This window comes from Sardina pilchardus, chromosome 6 (assembly GCF_963854185.1).
Source record: "Sardina pilchardus chromosome 6, fSarPil1.1, whole genome shotgun sequence".
Taxonomy (NCBI): domain Eukaryota; kingdom Metazoa; phylum Chordata; class Actinopteri; order Clupeiformes; family Clupeidae; genus Sardina; species Sardina pilchardus.
Genome location: NC_084999.1, coordinates 8,871,907 through 8,893,145, shown reverse-complemented (window position 1 = coordinate 8,893,145; position 21,239 = coordinate 8,871,907). Strand labels below are relative to the sequence as shown.

The 21,239-nt window shown below is 43.7% G+C and overlaps 1 protein-coding gene and 1 long non-coding RNA gene across 3 annotated transcripts; one reads left to right on the top strand and one right to left on the bottom strand.

Annotated features, from left to right (window-relative positions):
- Window positions 1–7,276: 7,276 nt before the first annotated feature.
- On the bottom strand, window positions 7,277–8,455 carry LOC134082298 (N-acetyllactosaminide beta-1,3-N-acetylglucosaminyltransferase 4-like). Its single transcript, XM_062537946.1, has one exon. The coding sequence runs from the start codon at window positions 8,453–8,455 to the stop codon at window positions 7,277–7,279; it is 1,179 nt and encodes a 392-aa protein (XP_062393930.1).
- Window positions 8,456–20,031: 11,576 nt separating this feature from the next.
- LOC134082032 (uncharacterized) lies at window positions 20,032–20,885 on the top strand. Of its 2 annotated transcripts, none has more exons than XR_009939547.1 (3): window positions 20,032–20,113; window positions 20,199–20,266; window positions 20,768–20,885. It is a non-coding gene; the product is annotated as an uncharacterized LOC134082032 (long non-coding RNA). The 2 variants fall into 2 exon arrangements; XR_009939546.1 differs by lacking the exon at window positions 20,768–20,885 and adding an exon at window positions 20,351–20,598.
- The last annotated feature ends 354 nt before the right edge of the window (window positions 20,886–21,239 follow it).

Sequence of the window (21,239 nt, the reverse complement as noted above, 5' to 3'; positions counted from 1 at the left end):
TCTCATCTTCATTCTGGGAGGCGAAGAAGATGGGCAAGCCAGTCAATGGAACATTGTTAAAAAAAAATCAGCTCACCAATTACATCACAGTGGCTATCGTTGAAATCAATAATAATAGACTGTGCATTAAATACTGTATGTGCTGTTTCAAGTTCAAACAAAGACACCTATGGAAGTGAAGTGCTGCTAGTAACCTCTCCTTGCAAGTAATTATGAACAACAGTTTAGTTTTGAGTATTAAAGCATTAAATGTTTTGTTACTGTTTACTTAAGTCACTGAACTAAATGGAAAATAGATGTCAAGGTCAATTTGACATGAAATAAGAACATTTAATGATACAACAGTATTTCTGAGTTACGTTTTATATATGCTTTTCTTTGTAAGGAGGGAGATGTAATGTATTGAGTTCGATTTGCTACAGTCTGTTCTGTCCTAACGCATTACGTGCTATGTACGGCGTACGCATGCGCAGTACAATAAATAATGGATTTGGCTGTAAGTCTAAAGCGTGTATGTACATTGACTGGAATATCTTACAGCTATAAAACAGTCCAAAGAAAATTGTTGTAATTTCCCAAAATTTGTAATCTCAACAAAAGAGAAATTAAACTGCTCCAACTGACCAGAGAGTCTCAAATGGTTTTACAATATTTCAATGATGAGCAAGTTTGCTTGTGCAAGTTCACAGAGCAAAAGGCACCGACAACAGAAACCAATCCTACTGCTATAAAATGCAGACATACTGCATGCCAATGAACCACAATGACATCAACAGATTTAAGATGTTGGGCGTGTTTGGATTACTGTCCCTGTAGCATCCCTTTCTACATTCCACAGTGGGGAACCTTGTCTAAATACAATTATATTTGACAATAGCTGTATCTAGACAGGCCAAAACCTGGTTAAGGTCGCTAGCAAACTTCTCAATTGATTTTATAGGTCTAGCACTTTTTTTTTAATAGAATTAATTTCTGCTTGGGACATTTTTATAACATGCATACAGTAGTTAATTAGATAAGTTGCATATTTAATATGAAAATTAACATATTGTGTTTGTTTTGAGTCTGCATTGATCAAAATATGAAAAATAACTTTTTAACTATGCGTGATATACATATTTTGGATATTTACTAATACTGTATACTATTTCTATGCTATTTACTATTACTAAATGTAGAGAGGAATTTGGCTTGTCAGTTTCTTTTTCATTTCCCACCCTGAACATGGGCAAAATGCACCATTGAGATCTATTGAGAAATATGTTTTGTATAGAGTAACCACAGGTGGCACTAAAACCACTGAATCACTGAAATTGCAGGGGTGGGGACAAAACACAGTGGCACTCATTTATGAAACGTGCATACGACCAAAAACAGGCGTACGACAGGCGTTTAATACCCATGATTGTAAAAGCTGCGCTATTGAAAATCGCCAAGAAGTCCTTTGAGTGATCCATGAAATAAATTGTGTTTTTCTTTTCATACATCGTTCCTTTATGAATGGTGGTGTATTATTAAGGTACCCTTTTGAATGTCATTACTCTGACATCTAAGAAATAACGTCTGCCGTTTTTGGTGATACCGGGTCAATGGGGAATTAAATTGAACATGGGATCACAGATGTAATGTTTTTGTTCTCTCTTAAGTTTCCCCACGTTGCGATAATAAAATTGTGTAATTCCTGCTGTATAAATGTCAGACAAAAATGTAGATTATTCTCAAAGTGAAATGGTTGCTGGCATATATCAGTGGCGTTTATTTAAGCACATAATTGACATTTTCATTAGAAAGTCAATGGGAGTCAAGGGAGTAAATCGGCAAATAGCGGCGATCAAGGAAGATTTCTCCGGATGACGTGACACCAGTTCCTAACCCTCTACTGCATGAATTATCACATATATTTTTCAAAAATGTTTCAATACATGTTTCTTACTTGAAACGGTTTAAATAATAGAAAATGCCGTAAAATCCTAGCCTGACAAGCCAGACCCACATCAAGATGTAGGGTCTGGGAACTCACCGTAGGCAGGGCTCAATCGGAGGGGTGGGATAAACAGTTGTCTTTCAAATTCCCTCTCTGCAATAGGATAACGCTAAATCATCTTCTTCTAACGATGCGTTACCGTCGCAACTTCTGGTCACATGTCAGTCACCATTATGTTAAGCCCGCCCACGACTCATACACGCTGTGATTGCCCGTCCGTTTCTCGGTTTCTCAGTTCCCTAGCTCTGATCGTGCCTAGACTGCCCCGCCAGCCAAATTACATTTGCGGCCGCTAGGGGCATCTAGATTGTTAGGCTAGTAAAATCCATTAATTATTTTAAAAAATATTTTTATTTTTTAGGTCTATGGTCAAAACAGCTGAAAGTGATGCATACACCCCCAATTATTATTTTATAGTTTGTATCGATATTTTTTAAAGGAAATGAGTACTGCGTGAGTATCGATCTATCTATCTGGATGATTTTGCTATCTGGGTTTAGGAGTCAGACAGTGCAGGCCCTAATCTCTGACTGAAAGTGCACAGAATTTGTGCATTTACACAGCAATATTTAGACATTTTCTCGGGGGTGACACCCCCGAACCCCCACTACCATTGGGCTTAAGGACAGCTACGAAAAAAAAGTTTCACCCGTTGCATGTTGACATTACATTTGGTCACGCACAAAGTGGCCCGGTTTTAGCTCAGAGAAATCTGGTCACCCTATCCAGATAGCCTATGCATGAAAAAATTTTTTGAAAACGAAACTCAGCCATATTATTTTCTCAACCTTAGTTTACATTATGTGTGATAACTCTAAACAGCTACTCTTGTCAGATGGCCATTATACATAATTGAAAAGCTGAGATTCCAGGCTTTCAGAAAAGGTATGGTTTGCCACCTTTTTGGTAACGACCAACCCCTCTGGCTCACGGGCTAATAGGTTATTGAGAATTATGACTTTCTCTTCAGCATTGTCGTAGCGTAACCTGCTAGCCATTAAAACGAGGCAATGAAACAATGTAGGCTAACGTTGACTGCAAAGATTGTGCAGACTGTTGCGATTGACGGGCACACGATCACACACACACAAATCATACGTCGGACGCTTTATGCTAGTTTCTACATGGGTTTATGTAGTGATCAGGCAGGCTATATTAAAACCACACTTCAATAGTGGTTGGTGAAAACCGGGACATATTAGCGTCCCGACAGGCTTTTCTCTTTTTGGACTCGGGACACGCCACTCAAAACCGGGACTGTCCCAGGAAAACCGGGACGTCTGGTCACCCTACGGAGAAGATACTTCCTGGAACACAAATCGCAAGGGATTCTTCAGAATTTTCAGTCAGTCCATCTGTGCATTTTGTCCATGTTTAGGGTGGAAATTAAAAAGAAAGATTTGCATAAGACAAGTCAAATTGGTGTTTTTAAAAAGAAGAGGTAATGCAGATTAAAGAAAAAAATATTTTAAAAATCTTTGTATATTCCTACAAGGTGTTAGGGTGCTCTGAATGAGATCCAAAATTATTTTTCAAACTTGAAAAGGTCTGCTGTTCAGTCCCTGATGGAATTTCTTTTCTCTTCATTTCTTTTTCTGAGAGTGTTTACTAATCTCAATAAGGGGGAAAAAATCAAGAGCCTATGTCGAGTAAAAATATGTCTTCTGTAAGCCTAAACAGAGCCCAGCCATGAAGTCCAATAACATTTTTATCAACTTTGAGGGACTGCTATGACCATGCAGGATCATCCAGACCATTCGTGGTGATTTTACTGCATACTATTCCTATTTATGCACCAGCCAAAATTTGACTACAAAATTTGACTACTAAATTAGCCTATTTTATTTTTTGAGCAATAGGCTTGTGAACTTTGACAAAAAAAAAGAGGCAGCACAAAATTGACACCCCCCTTAGCACAAAAACATTTTACAGAGTGTCTCCTGGGTAACATACTGTAGGTACACATGATATTTTTTTTTTTCAGATTTTTTTCGAGACGCAGATGCGTGTGTTCTGGTTGAACTGACGTGGATAAACCCACATAACCCTCATCACTGAAATACCGTAAAACGGTATGGAGTAGTTGGAGCAGATTCCTTTCTCTGTTTCGAGCACAACCATCTTGTTTGGGCTGTTTTTCATTGTTGGGCAATTAGTGGGCCCCGAGCCTCATTTGACATTTCAAGTTGTTAGGGTGTCTAGGGTGTTCTAAATGTAACTAAAGCCTTCCGCACTCGCAACCCAACAAAGCAACACAAACACAGAAAGACCTAACCGCTACCTTACACGCTAGCCCCACGTCGGGGTCATCCCTTTGTTCCCCGGGTCCTATGTTCCCCGGTTTTCCCAAAAAGGGTCCTATGTTCCCCGGTCACAATACATCCGGGGAACATAGGACCCTTTTCTGGAAAAGCGGGAAACATAGGACCCTTTCTAAAATCGAAGAAAAAAAGGGTCCTATGTTCCCCAGTCCCATACAAAGTGGGGAACATAGGACCCGGGGAACATAGGACCTGGGGAACATAGGTACGCTCCCCCCTACGTCTGGTGCACAGACCTGGGAGTAGGTCCTAACTGTGTGTCAATGCGACGTGTGTGTGTGTGTGTGTGTGTGTGTCAGTTTGGCAAGAGCGTCACAGAGCAGTCAACATACCTGTGGCGTGCTGGCACTCCCTGCCTGGTACTCTTCTTTGGACCAGCCCAAGCCGTTTTGGGTTGTAAGTTCAAGTTTTTAGTTTTCTCTTTAAGTGGTGTAAAATCCAATGCAAATGATTGTCCTATTGCCACAGTTCATGTGGCTAAACGAAAAGGGAGAACCTTCACCCTGCTCCCACCGTGGGCCAACTGTGTCAATCTTCCTGATTGAGAAGACAGGTGTTTTTTACCAAGTGGCCACAGTCAGTGACATCACTGAAGCCCTGCCTGTAAGTCAGTGCTATCCCTACCATGTGACCCTAACCTATCCTAACACCCCCCCCCCAAACAAACAAACAAACAAACAAAAAACACAATGACAAAACACCACCACTAATTTTCGTATTTTACAAATGTTTTACTCTTCCTAAAACTTTTGTGTTTTTTTTTTCTTTTCTAAATTGTATTTAATATCTACACAATATATACAGTGTTCTCTAAAACAGAACTATAATAAAAGACATGTTCCCTCGGACATCCACAAAGAAAAGTGGGAAATCTTGAGGAAACTAAACAAGTGATGAGATTACAAACACACCCCTGTGGGGTATCTTACGAAGCAAGTTATATCTAGGCTATCTAGACATATCGAGGCTGCACAAAGCATTAACTTGGGTATTAAGTTACGTGATACTATAGCAGTTTTGTGATAAATTTGTCGAACTAGGCTTTCAGCTCAGATCTGTGCGCATTCTCGGGGTTTGGGTGACTTTGGCCAATCGTGAAACGCGGAGATGCACAAGACCGCCTATATTAAAAAACGATTACTTACGCATTTATGAGTGGTAGCGTAATCTAGGGTGGTCTTTTTTAGTGTCTAACCTATAACATCAAAAAAATTGATGGTCATCAGATATTGTAAACGGTGTTTATGTTTATGTGTGTTAACATGTACCGGCTAATAACGTTGGGTGTGCACCCCCGCGGCAAAAGCAGTAGTTCGGACAACTATGTTACGTGAGCTAGACAGAGCCATCTGTCACAGTGTGTGTGTGTGTGTGTGTGTGTGTGTGTGTGTGAGACAGTAGCATGGAGCAACCCTTCGCTCAACAGCACCATCTGCAGGCCGATGGGTGTACATTCATTTATTTATAGCCTCCCTATGGATGAAATTCCACAAAACTTGACACACTCCCAGAGGATATCAGGTTAATAATACACATGAAATTTGGTGCCGTTCATCATCTCATCTGAAGATAGGAGCGATGTAAGCAATATTATATTGCATTTATTTTTTTTATCATGGGGGTGCAAATCACAAATGACTTGTTATAAGCCAAGTTGATGCGGGCTGTTGAGACCAACATAGCATAAATATCCTCAGTGCCACGGTTCAGGTAGTTATTTAGGAAAAACTGTAATTTTTGGGTTTTGGGGGGGCTAGCGCAGGGGTGGAGTGGCCCCCAGGGACCAAACGATTCCGTAAAAGTCTCCTGGGGCTACATGCCCACCAAGTTTCATGTGCCCCGGTGTTACGGTGTCCTGGGAATCGTTGACGAAAAATTCAGGAAGTAGATGACGGGAAAAAAGAAACTTTGACAAGAACAATATGACCGCTACGCTAGTGTGATACCACCGTCCTCGACAAAATAGCAGACATAAATTTGCTTTTAAATGTCTAAATGTCTGTTTTCTTCGTCGATTTTCGTAAATGGTTGGCACTTGACTCTATACTGCCGCCGCGATTTGCGGTGGTATTGCTCCGTTTTGCCCGGAGCACTCCGGATTGCTAAGCTCTCTGGCTACGGACCGCCTGACGGACGAAACCCCCTCCGGGACCGGACGAAAGCGTCCGTATCCGGCTCAACCGTAGGGTGTGAATCGGCCTTAAAGGCCCATTCATGCTCAACGTAAAGTACTGATACGGATACGTTTGGAGTGTTTCAAACGGTCTTTCCGTTGATTTCGTACGTATTTTCACACGAAATTGAGGGGCTTATGATTACGGATGAAACGGATGAAACGTTGCAATACCGAGCACTACCACACGAATACCACACGAAAAAGTGGGGGCGCTAGGCATTCATACGTAAAATACGGACGGAGGTATGAAGACATCACCGGGAAGAACGTCCTTACAAAATACGGACGTAAACTGCCACACGTTGAGCATGAATGAGCCTTAAGCAAACCATAAACAAAACGGCACAAAATTCTAACCTAAAACCTCTCCATAATGTAGTGAATGAGAGCGACTGGAGATGTGTCTAAATAAACAGACTGATCGTCTAAATAACGTAACTTAATAGTATATGCTAAACACTAATGCTTTGAAATAGCGAGGTTGAAACAGGCTAACTTTGTTATCATCCGACTCTTTGACACGTTCTCACAGATCATTCTGTCAACCTGATCATTCTGAGTCTGGGAAACTTTATAGCCGATAAAGGGTCACGAAGCAAATGCAGAAGTGTCTTTCACCCGGGTTGATGGACCACTGAAATGATTCTAATATTATTTTAAGGTACAAAAAAACTCTTTAGTGTTCCTTTAATGTCCATAATCTTTTTGAGCACACACACACACACTCTCACAATGAGTTTGAACTTGTTATTTTGAACTTGTTAAAAGAACAACATTGGGCTGTTTTGAAGTTATTTAACTCACAGGGCAGACCGAGGTCTTTATCTTTGGCCACATGGTCCTCAGGTGTTGTGAGCTCATCCGGTGCAGCACCATGATGTCACGATAAGCACAGGGGTTATAGTGATTTTGGCCGTGGCTGAATCCGAATGTGAGAAAGCCATCGTGGTGTGTGGGGGTAAAGCCCATTTTATGCAGACAAAAGGCCACAAAGACATCATCTAGGGGATAGAGCGTAATCTGCTGAGCCGTGACGTGCAGATCCAACACGGTCTGCCGCGACATCAGATATCCACCACCACTCGGAAAGGGTGGATAGGTCTCATTTGGATATATATCTACTGGGATGAAGTACTTTGAGGTTGTGTCTCGGCTGGGACCCCCATGCGTGTGGATGTATCCAGTAAACAGATGATTCTCGGGTTTGTGGCCTTTCAGGTATTCGACCAGATTCTCTGTGTTCACAAACACGTCGTCATCACCCTTGAAGGCGAACTGCGCGCTTCTGCATTCACGCGAGAACCAACTGAGGAATCCTATCTCCTTCCGGGTCAGATTGAAGAAGACATCCATGAAATCCCACTGCAAGATGTCGCCATAGCGATGGTTCTCCCTCTCCAACTGCGTCTGGATGTTGTGGCCGTGAACCTGGTCATCCGAACGGGCTAACAGGAAGACCAGCTTAACCCGGCGACCCTGGATTCGACTTGTTTGACCCCAGGTATCCCGCAAAGCATCACGGCGCTCTACCTGTGCAGCTGTGGACTTGACGGCCAATAGCAGATAGAGGTCATTCTCGCAAGGCGAAGGGCTCAGCAGGGTTGGGAATGCCCGGCAATGCCTGTAGCGTAGGAATACCTGGAATTGCTGAGAAAGGTGTGAAGGAACGCTTTTAACAGCAGAGCATGTGTAGGTCTCCTCCTGAATAGGGTCTCCGGGGGGGCTGGTGAATGGGAGAGGGGGGTGTAGTGCAGCTTGCTGAGAAAGGTGTGGAGGAGCGTTGTCATCAGCAGACCATATGAAGTTCTTCTCCTGAATAGGGTCTCCGGGGGGGCTGGTGAATGGGAGAGGGGGGTGTAGTGCAGCTCTTGTCCACGGGGAGACCTGGTCAGAAGCCCTCTCCGCCACCATGAACATCACCCAGCAGAGGACGCCCACTAAGGCCCAAAGCAGGCGATAGCGAACTCTTGGCATTCTCATCTTCATTCTGGGAGGCGAAGCAGATGGGCAAGCCAGTAAATGGAACATTGTTAAAAAAAATCAGCTCACCAATTACATCACAGTGGCTATCGTTGAAATCAATAATAATAGACTGTGCATTAAATACTGTATGTGCTGTTTCAAGCTCAAACAAAGACACCTATGGAAGTGAAGTGCTGCTAGTAACCTCTCCTTGCAAGTAAGTATGAACAACAGTTAACGCATTACCTGTAGTGCTATGTACGCACTAAAATAGCCCCACATCATCACATACCCTTCACCATAGCTAGAGATTGGCATGGTGCTTTTTCCAGTAGGCCTATTAGCCTGTTTGATGCTCATTGAGCTCAATGCAAATCAAACAGGCTAATAGGCCTACAGGAAAAAGGACCATGCCAATCTCTAGCTATGGTGAAGGGTATGTGATGATGTGGGGCTATCTTAATTCCAAAGGCCAACGGAACTTTATCAGGATGCATAATATCCTGGATCCATGAAATAGCTGGCCTTTAAAAATAAAAATCTGCCTGCCCCTATGTTAACCCTATGTGTTAAATTCCCATAGGGTTACATAGGGGGTCAAATACTTCCTTCCCCTAGCATTTAAGGAAAACATTTATTTATTTACGATACATTCTTCAATTACAAAGAAAATTGGTGTCCTTGGCGGTTTTATTTTTCCTAATTTTTTTAAATTAAGGCATTAAGATCAATTGTCAAATGATGATTTTATATTCCTGTTTTAGCATGGTATCAAATACACATGCTCCTCACTGTATATCAACTCGTCTTAATTAAGCGAATAACATAGTTTAATATGAAAAAACGGTGAAGTGTTCCTTGCAACTTTTTCATAGTCATAAAATCGCTCAGAAATCGTTGTTTTGCTTGACTGACCAGTTTCATCGAAAACAGTTATTTCCTCCCGCCCCCAGCGTCCCTATCCGCTATTGCAACCTTGCAGTTTCTGCAGGAGACGATCGCTCCTTGTTTAGATCTGGAAGTCTGAGACACGTAAGGAACAAGAAGAACCATGCTTACAATTTATATATTTATATATAGCCTATATAAATATACACGCTAAAGCTGTCGGGGAAGCTCTGCAGAGAAATATGCAAGCATAAAACGAGCGAAAACGAAACCGAAACCAGAGATGAAACCGCCAATCCTGCATAGTTTCTCTTTAAGCGCCAGCTTTATGGTTATGGTTATTGCTAGCAGACACCTTAGTCCAAACTTCATTGATTTTTATTGGTTTATGGAAAGGGATAAGAAAGAACAATGCTCAAACAAATAAAACATGCAAAAATGAAGGGCACTAGGCTACTGTATAATATACTGAACATAAAGTAATTTGAACATAAAGTCAGTGTGATTCCCGGAACTATGCTTCTACCATCTTACTACCACAGGTCGAGAGGAAACTGAAGTAATTTCAAGGGCTGAAAATAATATGAAGACATATAATTTGAACAGAAATATTTGACCTTGGTCTTGGGACCTTGGGACTCATTCTTGATATTCATGAGTTTCATCAGGTCCCTTCTCACCAGTGTATAAAAATCAAGCACCTACAGTACAGTAATTTCCCGCATATAAGCCGCATTGTGTATAAGCTGCAGGATAGTGTTTTATGCAAGTTAAAAGAAACAAAACCATATTAACACCATATTAACTGCCCCCCTGTTTTAACCTCATAGCGAAATACATTTTGCAAAATCAATGTATAAGCCGCGGCTAATAGTCGGGAAATTACGGTATACAGACTGCATGGTGCTTGATTAATACACCCGTGGAGAGGGTCCTGATGAAACCCATGATAGGCTAGACAAGATGTAAACAAAATCTGATAGGGTGCAGCAACAACCTTACCTTATTTAACACAGATCCTGTCCTGCTGGCTTCTTTAGACTACCACTGCTGTTGGGTTTAGCGGAAAAGATAAAACAGACCTGCGAAAAGAGAACAAGTTCCCAAGGCACAACAAAGTTAAGGCGGAGACAAGATACTTCGTCAGAAGCCACTTCCTGGAACATAAATTGCCCTTCAGGCAAAGCAGTGACTGTTCCATTGAAGTCTATGGGCATAGATCTGAATTTCACCACATATGCTAAGATCTTGGTTCTATACTGTAGGCTACTCTTGCAATTTGGGTTCCAGGAAGTGGCTTCTGATGAAGTATCTTGGCTTCGCCTTAACTATCTTTGATGTAACATATATGTACAAAATGTCTAATGTTAATGAATTGTCAGTCTATCTTAAAATACAATAAAGAAATATTAAATAGCCTAATGTTCACAGATATACATTTTTTTCTGATTGCTTAAGCACATTTTTTGTAACTATTGGCTACTTTGGCAAAACTCTACACACAAATAACAAAACCTTTCACCAAATTATCAAAACATTGTAGTTATCTTGTAAAAGCGAACACAGCTTGATTAACTCTCCACACCTTTGTAAAAATGGTGTTTCTGTATCAAAAAGTAAACACAAGCCATCATTTACTAGCACACAATGTGTCAACTACACACTGATGGTATGAATACAAGACACATCTGGCTTTTGCTTTCTCTGTGCACAAGGTTGGCTACAGTACTGTATGTCAGTTTGAGGTCAACCGTCATACTGTCATAGTTCTGTAAACATATAGGAATCCAAACTTCAAGTATTGGTGTTCACACTCATCAAAACAAATACAAAGTCAAAACACAAAAGAGTAATTTCACTGAGACAAAAAAAAAAAAAAGAGACGTCTCTCTGGGTACGGCCACAAAATTTCATCTTCATCTTCATCGCATGCAATGTCCTCCTGTCCAAGGCACTGGGCTCCTTGTCTTCCTCTCCCTCTCGCTCCTTCACCTCCTTGTCCTCTTTCTCCTACTTCTTCACCTCCACGTCCTCTTCCTAGGCCTCCTCTAATTCTCACTCTTCCTGCTCCCTCCATTGTACTCCACACAGATATCTTACCTGTGCCTTATTTACACTGCTGATTGCAAAGTGAACTAATGATCTAAAACAGTTTTCACATGTGAAAATGTGCCAGACAGTTGGCAAAATAGTGTTAATGATAGCCATACATGTGTATGATTTTGCTAGGAGTGTGTTGGAAATTTGGTAATTAAATTGAGTGTAAGCAGTGAGTTGTGTTTAAAGTTCCACAAAAAGAGTGTTGTGCAGTGAATTGTGCCTGTTTTGCAAAGTGTGTGTTACAAAATTGCAAACTGAGTTCAAAGCACTCGTGTTTGTGCTTTTAGTTTTGCAAACTCAGTCAGTGGTTTTGCTATGTGTTAATAGTTTTAGAAATTGTGCTACAAGAATCACGATTAGTGCTTAAGCATTCAGAAAAAACTGTAATGCAAACCATTTCCTCTACAGAGCTCCACAGTCCCGCCCACAGCCTTGCCCGGAAGAAAAAATCCAATACAATTTCTCCATTGACAACTGGTGAATAAGCCATAACATCATAACCGTCCATGGTAGACTTAAAACCAGCTACGATGTGACTAAGCGATTATACCTGCTCATATAGATGTCAAAACTTAATGGGGCATCAACCTTGTTTTGAGAAAACAATGCTTTATTCACGATTTAACGAGAGAGTACTACACTACCCGACACCCTAACGTGTAAAACTGGTGAAAGCAGAGCCTTTGATTGGTAGAAATCGCCGTTGCCATGGCAATCCCAAACAAACTGTACTCAACTTTTCCCGCGCCTATCGTCCAGCTATGTCTCGCTGGAACTTCAAAACTTAAAATGGCTGCAGGGCTGTCAGGGCCGATGTGTGGTCTTCCGAAAAAGAACGGTTTTCTCATCTTGAAGGTTGAATTTACTCAATGGAAACGGTAGGAAGTCATCTTCTTTTCTCAGATTAAAATGGAACCATGTTAAACTATCGTTAGGCTGCAAATGTTGGAAATGTGTGTACGTTCGCAAACGTACACACATGTCCAAAGAAAGATCAGACATGGCGATTCTGTGTCGATTACAGGCGCCTGAATGAAGTTATGCGTAAAGACTCTTACCCGCTCCCGCGGATCGGTGACGCACTGGATGATGTCGCCGGGTCAAAGTGGTTCAGCTCGCTGGACTTAAAGGGATAATCCGGAGTGAAATGCACTTTAGATACATTTTTCGGACTATTGGGAGTACATACGTTGAGTTGACACCAAAATCATGTCATTCGGATGTATTTTGAGAATGTTCGAGTTCACCGTTTTTAGCCAAAACTCGTTAGCCTGGAAGTGACCGGGGCAAGTCCTTTCGCCGCTACAAAACGCTATTTTTATACCTCTTCTACTGTTCCAACCAACACTACACTTACGTGGTAGTGAGTAGAGGGTCCCTAAAGCCAAACCGAAGTATCCCCACGTCTTTATGTGGTCGGATAGAGAGTCCAGAATGAATTTAATCGAGTCCGTACCTTTCCGGAAATGTTATTAAAATGTTGTTAACACGTTGCTAGCTGCAGCAGCGATATTTCCGGAAAGGTACTGACTCGATTAAATTCATTCTGGACTCTCTATCCGACCACATAAAGACGTGGGGATACTTCGGTTTGGCTTTAGGGACCCTCTACTCACTACCACGTAAGTGTAGTGTTGGTTGGAACAGTAGAAGAAAATAGCGTTTTGTAGCGGCGAAAGGACTTGCCCCGGTCACTTCCAGGCTAACGAGTTTTGGCTAAAAACGGTGAACTCGAACTTTCTCAAAATACATCCGAATGACATGATTTTGGTGTCAACTCAACGTATGTACTCCCAATAGTCCGAAAAATTTATCTAAAGTGCATTTCACTCCGGATTATCCCTTTAAGGAGCGGGTATTGGCAGGTGCATCTGACGCCAGACGCACGCCCCAAGACAGCATTCTCCATTGGTCAGGGGCTATGGCAATTCAGGGTCCTACCGTTCGGACTATGTAATGGGCCCGCGTCATTCGAGCACTTAATGGAGCGAGTGCTCGCGGGCGTACCACGGAGCCGCTGTGTGGTGTTTCTCGACGACTTACTCTGCCATGCTGTGGATTTCGACGGGGCCATGGCCAACCTGCAGGAGGTGTTTGAGGCAGGGGGTCAGGATTTGACTGATTAGCTTCGCCGATTAGCAAGGCACTTCCTCGTCGCCATTTTCCAGAAATACATCATGTCCGGTGCCGTTTTCCTCATGTTGATTGGTGGCTGTTCCACTCTCAGCTCATGCACGAGCTTAGTGTGGGCACGAGCTCTCCTTCTGTACCTTACGTCAATCAGTAACCTGCCACTTCATTGGCTAAGTAAAACGGCACCGGAAACAAGCCCCTTGAAACGCCATGTTGAAGCCTGAAAAAATCGTTCAATTTTGGCAATTTTCACTAGCCTAGCATTCCCATTGAAATGAATGGGGGCGGGACTTGTTCACTTTCTCCAGTTCTTATAATACCTCCATGGTTTGAGGCTATCCGGAGAGCAGGGCTACGACTACACCCACGGAAATGCCATCTGCTGCGGAGGGAAATGGCCTTCCTCGGACATATCGTGGGCGAGGCCGGCGTGTCAACCGATCCGGGCAAAGTCGCTGCCGTGAGGGACTGGCCAACTCCCCGTGATGTCGCCAAGCTCCGGAGCTTCTTGGGGCTAGCATCCTACTACAGACCCTTCGTCAAAGACTTCGCTCACAAAGCTAGCCCGTTGTACCTGCTAACGGCGAAGTCGCAGCCCTTTAACTGGAGTGAGGACTGCACGTCGCATTCGACAGACTCCGGAAAGCTTTCTCAAGAGGGAGAGCATGGAGAGCAGGTCATCGCCTACTTCAGCCGAGCTCTCAGTCGACCAGAGAGGAATTATTGCGTCACGAGAAGGGAGCTGCTGGCTGTGGTCCTGGGAATAAGACACTTTAGAACTTATCTCTATGGGAATGAGTTTTTGCTACGTACAGACCATGCCTCTCTCACCTGGTTGTTAAACTTCCGTGAGCCAGAGGGACAGTTAGCCCGATGGCTTGAAACGCTACAAGACTACAACTTCAAGATAAGACACAGGGCTGGCAGACTACACACGAACGCAGACGCGCTGTCGCGGCGCCCATGTGTAGAAGCACAATGCCGCCACTGTGAGCGCAACGAGCTGAGGAGCATGACAGCAACGGAGATGACGCACGATGAGCATCCGAGAGAGGCGAACAGTTGTATCATCAGAAGCGCGGGCACGGTGCTGCACGCAGGCAACAGCGAGTGGGACGTCTTCGACCGTCAACAGCTGCAGCAGATGCAAGAACAAGACTCTGTGCTCGCACGGCTCTGTTCCTGGGTGAGAGAGGGGCAGCGCGCTGTGTCTGCCTTAGATCCGGAGACTAAAGCTCTGTACTCACAGTGGCCCAACTTCACTGTCCGAGATGGGTTGCTATATCGCCGCTGGCAAATACCGTCCGGACTACGAGAGACACTGCAGCTGTTGGTGCCGCACTGTGTCCGCAGCCAGGTGCTCCAGATGAATCACGGCGTGGTGGGGACTGGCCATTTCGGCATCGCGAAAATGCTACACTGGCTCCGGTCACGTTTTTACTGGCCAGGCTGCCGCCTCGATGCTGAACAATACGTCCATTGCTGTGACGCCTGCGCGGCGAGAAAAGGACCCGGGCGCCGCTCTCACGCCCCACTTCAACGGTACCAGGTCGGGGCGCCCATGGAGCGGGTTGGCGTGGATATCCTCGGACCCTTTCCTGTCACCGAGCGCAACAACCGGTACATCCTGGTAGCAATGGATTACTTTACCAAGTGGCCCGAAGCATACGCCACCCCCGACCAGAGCACTATCACAACAGCTGCGTTCTTGGTGAACATTCAGGCAGGCGCCACGGAGGAGCTGCACAGTGATCAGGGGAGGAACTTCGAAGCAGAGGTGTTTCAAGAGGTCTGCCGGTTGCTGGGGGTGAAAAAGACACAGACCACTCCACTGCACCCCCAAAGCGACGGTCTTGTAGAACGTTCTTGTAGAAGACGTTGTAGAACGGTCTTGTAGAAGACGTTGGCAGAGCAGTTAACCATCTCAGGCAACAGACAGACGGACTGGGACCTTCACATTCCGATGGTTCTGTGGGCATACAGAAGCGCCGTCCAGGAGAGCACGGGATGCACGCCCGCCGCTCTAATGTTCGGCCACGAGCTCCGGACGCCTGTGGATCTAGCGTTCGGCCCACCCCCGGAGCCAGCAGTAGAGGGCACCCCAGGCCTGGACTACTACTACCGGCTTCGTGATCGGCTCAAGGAAGCGTATGAACTCAATCGCGATGCTCTGCAGCTGGCGGGGATGCACCAGAAGCATACCTATGACACTCGCTCAGCAGGACAGGACTTTGACAGCGGGGACCAGGTATGGATTTACTCTCCACAGCGTAAGAAGGGAGTTTCCCCTAAACTGTGTAGTCAATGGATAGTCAATGGATAGGACCATGTGTTGTGCTAGCTAAGATGTCTGATGTGGTGTACCGTGTTCAGCTTACTGGATGCAGGAGAGTCGTAGTCCTCCACCGGGACCGAATGGCTCCCTACCGGCCTTTAGCGCGTACCGGTGGGGAAACAGAGACTGTGGGTGACACAGAGACGATGGGGGGATCGGACGGTTTCACACCCCCGTCTGTTACGCAGACGCCATCGAGCCAAGGACGTATCCGAAGGCCACCCGCCCATCTTCGGGACTTTGTTGTATAAGCTGGGTCATGGGGACATGGAACCCGCTTAGAGGGGGGCTATGTAGCGCGGCTCGGACATGCTGATACCTGTGTTATGTTCATGCAAGGTGTTATGGGGGAAATGTAGCCTACGGCTAATATTCTGGTTAAGCTGCCTTATGTTATGAGATAGTTGACGGTTACTCATTATATAGGTGCACTAGACTAGTCAGCTGATGTGTTGTGGGATAAGGGGTTTATGTGACAGAATGCCACCCATGTTGTGGGATTTAGCCACTGGGATCTTAAACAGGCCATTTTCATGTATTGTCATTCTCCATGTACATCTGATAATAAACTACTCAGAAGAAAATAATTCTTGCTTCGTCACAATACATTTCATGTTATAACGTATTTGTTAGCTGAATTAATGTATTAGTTACTAGCGAAGCGGTCATATAGTTGTTGTCAAAAAGAAGCCCAAAAATTGCAATTGTTTTTCCTACCTGAACCGTAGCACCGAGGATGATAAAATGTTTATGGTGTGTTGGTCTCAAGAGCTTGCATCAACTTAGCTTATAACCAGTCATTTGTGATTTGCACCCCCATGGTAAAAAAAATAAATGCAATGTAATATTGCCTATCTTCAGATGAGATGTTATGAACTGCACCAAATTTCATGTGTATGATTAACCTGACACCCTCTGGGAGTATGCCAAGCTTTGTGGGATTTCATCCATGGGGGGCTATAAAATAAATGGATTTATGTGTACATAGTCAGGACTGTATACCCATCGGCCTGTAGATGGTGGTATTAACCCTCTGGAGACTAAATCCCCCCCTGGGGATTTGAAAAACTGTTCCAAACATCTCAATCTCTGCTAGTTTTTGTCCTATAACATATAAGTGACACCATTAGAAACCTTTAGTCAACTAGTTTCCTAATATATATGTTTTACAGTTTTTTACGATTGTTTACACACTAAAATGGAAATGTTCACACAATTTGCAAAATTTTACTCCAAGGAGCAAAACACCCCCACAGATTTGCACAACATTACACACAATGTCTGCTTCACCCTTTTTGCAAAACATTACACACAGTGATTCGTAAAACTCAACACACATTTCCACACACAGATAAGGATTGTGAGGTTACTTCCTTGTCATTACAAAGCCCCGGATTGCCATTGACTACACTAATGAACAAATTGGATAATCACATCCACCAGGTGTGTAAGCACACATGGGCAAAATTGAAAACGCAGCACTCGGGTGTGCTATACAGTCTTGTTGGGGGCCAAGCAGCGAAGCTGCGGAGGCACCCATTGTATTACTTAGTTTTCTTGTTAGGGGCCAAGCAGCGAAGCTGCGTAGGCACCTATTGTGTTTCTATGATTATTCCTCTGCCATTGAAGTCAATGGCAGCCCATAGAACCGACTGGTGAAAAGTTGTGAAATTTTGCACACTGATTGGGAACAGTCTCATGAGTCATGTGACCAAGTTTCATGTTGGCAGCTCAAGCGCTCTAGCGCCACCAACAGGTCAAAGCTGGACGTACGTTCACGCACGTAACTTTTGAACCGTTGGGCCGATCTTCAAAATTCAGGTGTTGTTGGAATCCTTTGACGTGCCCGAGTTCAATGCACCCTATGACGTAATTTTCCGCCATGATGGATTTTCCGCCATTTTGGATCGACACCAAATTTGACACACATCATCTTTAGACAATGCGTTATACACGCATTGCTTTTTGTCTTCGGAACTATTACCGTCCGCCCATAACTGCCAATCAAATTCTGCGGCGAAGCCGTCAAACAGGAAGTGAGCTCATATCTCAGCAACCCTTGCATGTATCAAAACCAAACTTGGTACATGGACTTGTGACTCCATCAGGAGGACGCTCAAGAAATTTGGTGACCTTTGACCTCTAGGGAGCGCTGTAATTCAGAAACATGCTTTTTGGCCTGTAGCTGCTGTTGTGCTTAGAATTACAATGTACTAGTGGTGTCTAGTAATACTGTGGGAGATCCTTACGTCGACAGATGGCAACTTATGACATCAATGTAATTGGTTCAGCCGCCATATTGGATTTAATCAAAACCCATTAAACATTTCCACAGGTCGCAAAATTCACAGGTCGCAAATTCACACGGATGATCTTCAGCCCGACTGTAACATAGCAACAGCCAATCGAAATTGGCGGCAAAGCCACCGAACAGGAAGTGAGCTCGCATCTCGGCCAATCTTGGGTTGTTTGACATCAAAATTCTTGTGACTGATCAAAACTTTTCTTCATTCACACCACACACACACACACACCACAGTCACTGTGCACATTAAGCCTACCTTACATTGCCAGACTTTGCAAAGATTTGGAAAAGATTTTTGAAAAACTACAGTCTCAGACCCTCTCACATCTAAAGACAATTCATTGAGTTTTTAGTCACAGTCTAGTCACAGGCCAGTCTTAGATTAGGATTTTGCAAAGACTGTGGGTCACTATTTACAAGACTGCTGCTAGATTCCTTCAAATTATTTCCATCGTGCAATAGGCTACACGTCATCATTCACAGGAAATCACATGATAGCCTACTCATATCAAAGTATTTTTTTCGCGTTTCTGCAGCATTGTTTGACGTGTGACATCACTAACAGATATAGAGTTGTTCTGTCACGTAGAACAGCCGACTAATAAATTATAAGAAATGAAATAACAAATAATCATAAAGGCTGCAGCTGTCGCCTATTTTGCCCCTTCCTGTTTCATGTTCGCGCAAGGTTACTATTGGTTTTTAATGTTCACGTCACTATTTGCATGAGCCACGACTGAAAAGACTTCCGATAATATCAAACATGTTTGATATTGTCGTAACGGCAAAACTAGAAAAAGACTGCCTCCGACGGACTTAAAACCGCTAAGATTGGCACCTTACACTAAACGATTTAGATGACGGGAGCGCGCTGCGATTTCAGTACAACTCCCAAGATTTCCGCCCGATTTTGGAAATGTAGTCGCCGACTGTTAAAACAGACCAAAATCGTGCAATGTAAGCCAGCCTTTAGCAACAAGTGTCTTCATTTTTGAGTCGTTGTGTGTAATGAATGACGCCAGGTGTGTTCATTGTGTTCAGCTATTGCTGACTGTGGCAAGCATTTTGCATCACATGAGCTTTCATTTGAGAATATGTTTTGCAACATGTCTTTTAGCAAGGAAAAATGTGCTTAGATTTATGAGAACGGAGGATTGTGTTTTGTGAATTGTGTCTTCATGTGAAATGTGTTTATGGTATTGAAAAATTGTGGCTAGATTTAGTAAATGTGTTTAGACACTGGTCATTTGGTTTAGAGGATTGGCATTTGTGTTTTAGCATTTGAGAAAAACTGTAATGGTCGCAACTTCTGGTCCCAAGTCATCATTATGTTAAGCCCGCCCACTGACTGACCCATACACGATGTGATTGGTTCGGTGGTCTCTGCTTGAACCAGCTCCCAAGTCAAATGGAGAGTTGCTAGACTACCCCGGCAGCAAATTAGATTTATTTGACTAAGGGTTCCCCTGGTAAACATTGGTGAAAATATTTAAAGTCATTCATTCAAAAGACAACTGACCCACATGGAAAAGATATAGAAAAAACTTATATGCCAGCAATGTGTTTTATACAAAACTTGTATGATTTACTCTTGAAAGTGGCCACTTTCTTGTTTTCCTCATACAACGTCATATAACCTGTAAGGATTTATATACAAAACTTGTTTTATATATGTAGCAGTAGGCCTATGGTATACTGTGGGCACTGGGCACCATCAGGTAGGCTACCCCTGCTGATTGTCAAACAATTAGTTGTCAGCCAATCAGGGAACAGGGTGGTTTTTATAAAAGTCAGGTGGCAGTGTGATTAACGTGTGACTGACACAGAGGGCAAGCCCTGCTTCCTGGTTCTTCAGATCCTCTACTGTGGGTCTGCTGTCTGAAAGATGCTAGCTCGCGCAACGCAGTTGGTATGTTAACCATTTGCCTTCCGATAGAGATTTCGTTGATGTAGCCTAGTCTCGTGCGGGATGGTAAATGCGTGTTTTGTTGTAGGCGATCACCAGCTGGAGTGGGTGGAATGCTGTTGGGAGCTACCTGAATGGGTTGCTAACTCCCCTTTGGTAGGTAGCCTCTTTTGGAGGTTGTTTTTACTTTTTGTGACTATTTTGATTTTAATGACAATGCCGTTATTTGGTGCATCGCAGGAGCTGCAAGTTGAGGTTCACGGAGCTACAATAACACCCCCGCTTACGGGAAGGGAACACTGCTTTGCCGACCCCTGCTTTGCCTGCTGTTGTGTGTCGTTTGGCCTAGCTTGATGCGCTATCTGAGCCAATTGACTGGATTAGTGTCAATGTGCGCCACTTGTTGGACTGTTGAGCGTATGTGCGGTTATGTGTACGTCTGTCTTCCACACTGGTAATCGTCAAGCGAGATGGCTGCGACCTCCGAATTGTGTGTAGGCCTACGTCTGTCTTCCACACTGGTAATCGTCTAGCGAGATGGCTGCGACCTCTCCGAATTATGTGTTTATGTACAGTATGTAGCTTGTGTCAGTTGTGTCAATCTTTTTGTATATTCGTGTGTCATTCATTTTAGTTCTGTCTTCCCTACTTTCCTAGGAGCTGAGCGCCAAAGGTGGAGGGGCAGTACTTGTGGTGGTGGCGTCCCTTTTTCAGTGTGTCATCTCACTTTGAATCATGTTGCTGTGCTGTGTGCGTGATTCCAGAGCACGTGTGCCTTTGGGTGATTCCTGTAATAGATGTGACTTGCCCTAGCTATAGCCTCCTCCACTGGTAAGCCTCAGTGTCCTCCCCTGTGTGTGTGTGTGTAAATAAAAGACATATTATTATGGACCCACGTCTCTCTACTTAGTAAAACGAACTTGTGTGCCATTAGTAAACCTGGTTAACATTGAAGCAATATTCCTCTGGGTGAAATTCCCAGAGTGGCGTAGTCAGGCTATCCAAAATACTGCTCTTGCCACATATACAAGTTTTGTATATAAAACACATTCCATGGCACATACATACTGTATAAGTTTTTTCTATATTTTTTCCATATGGGGAAAGATTTACATAAAACACTGAGAGA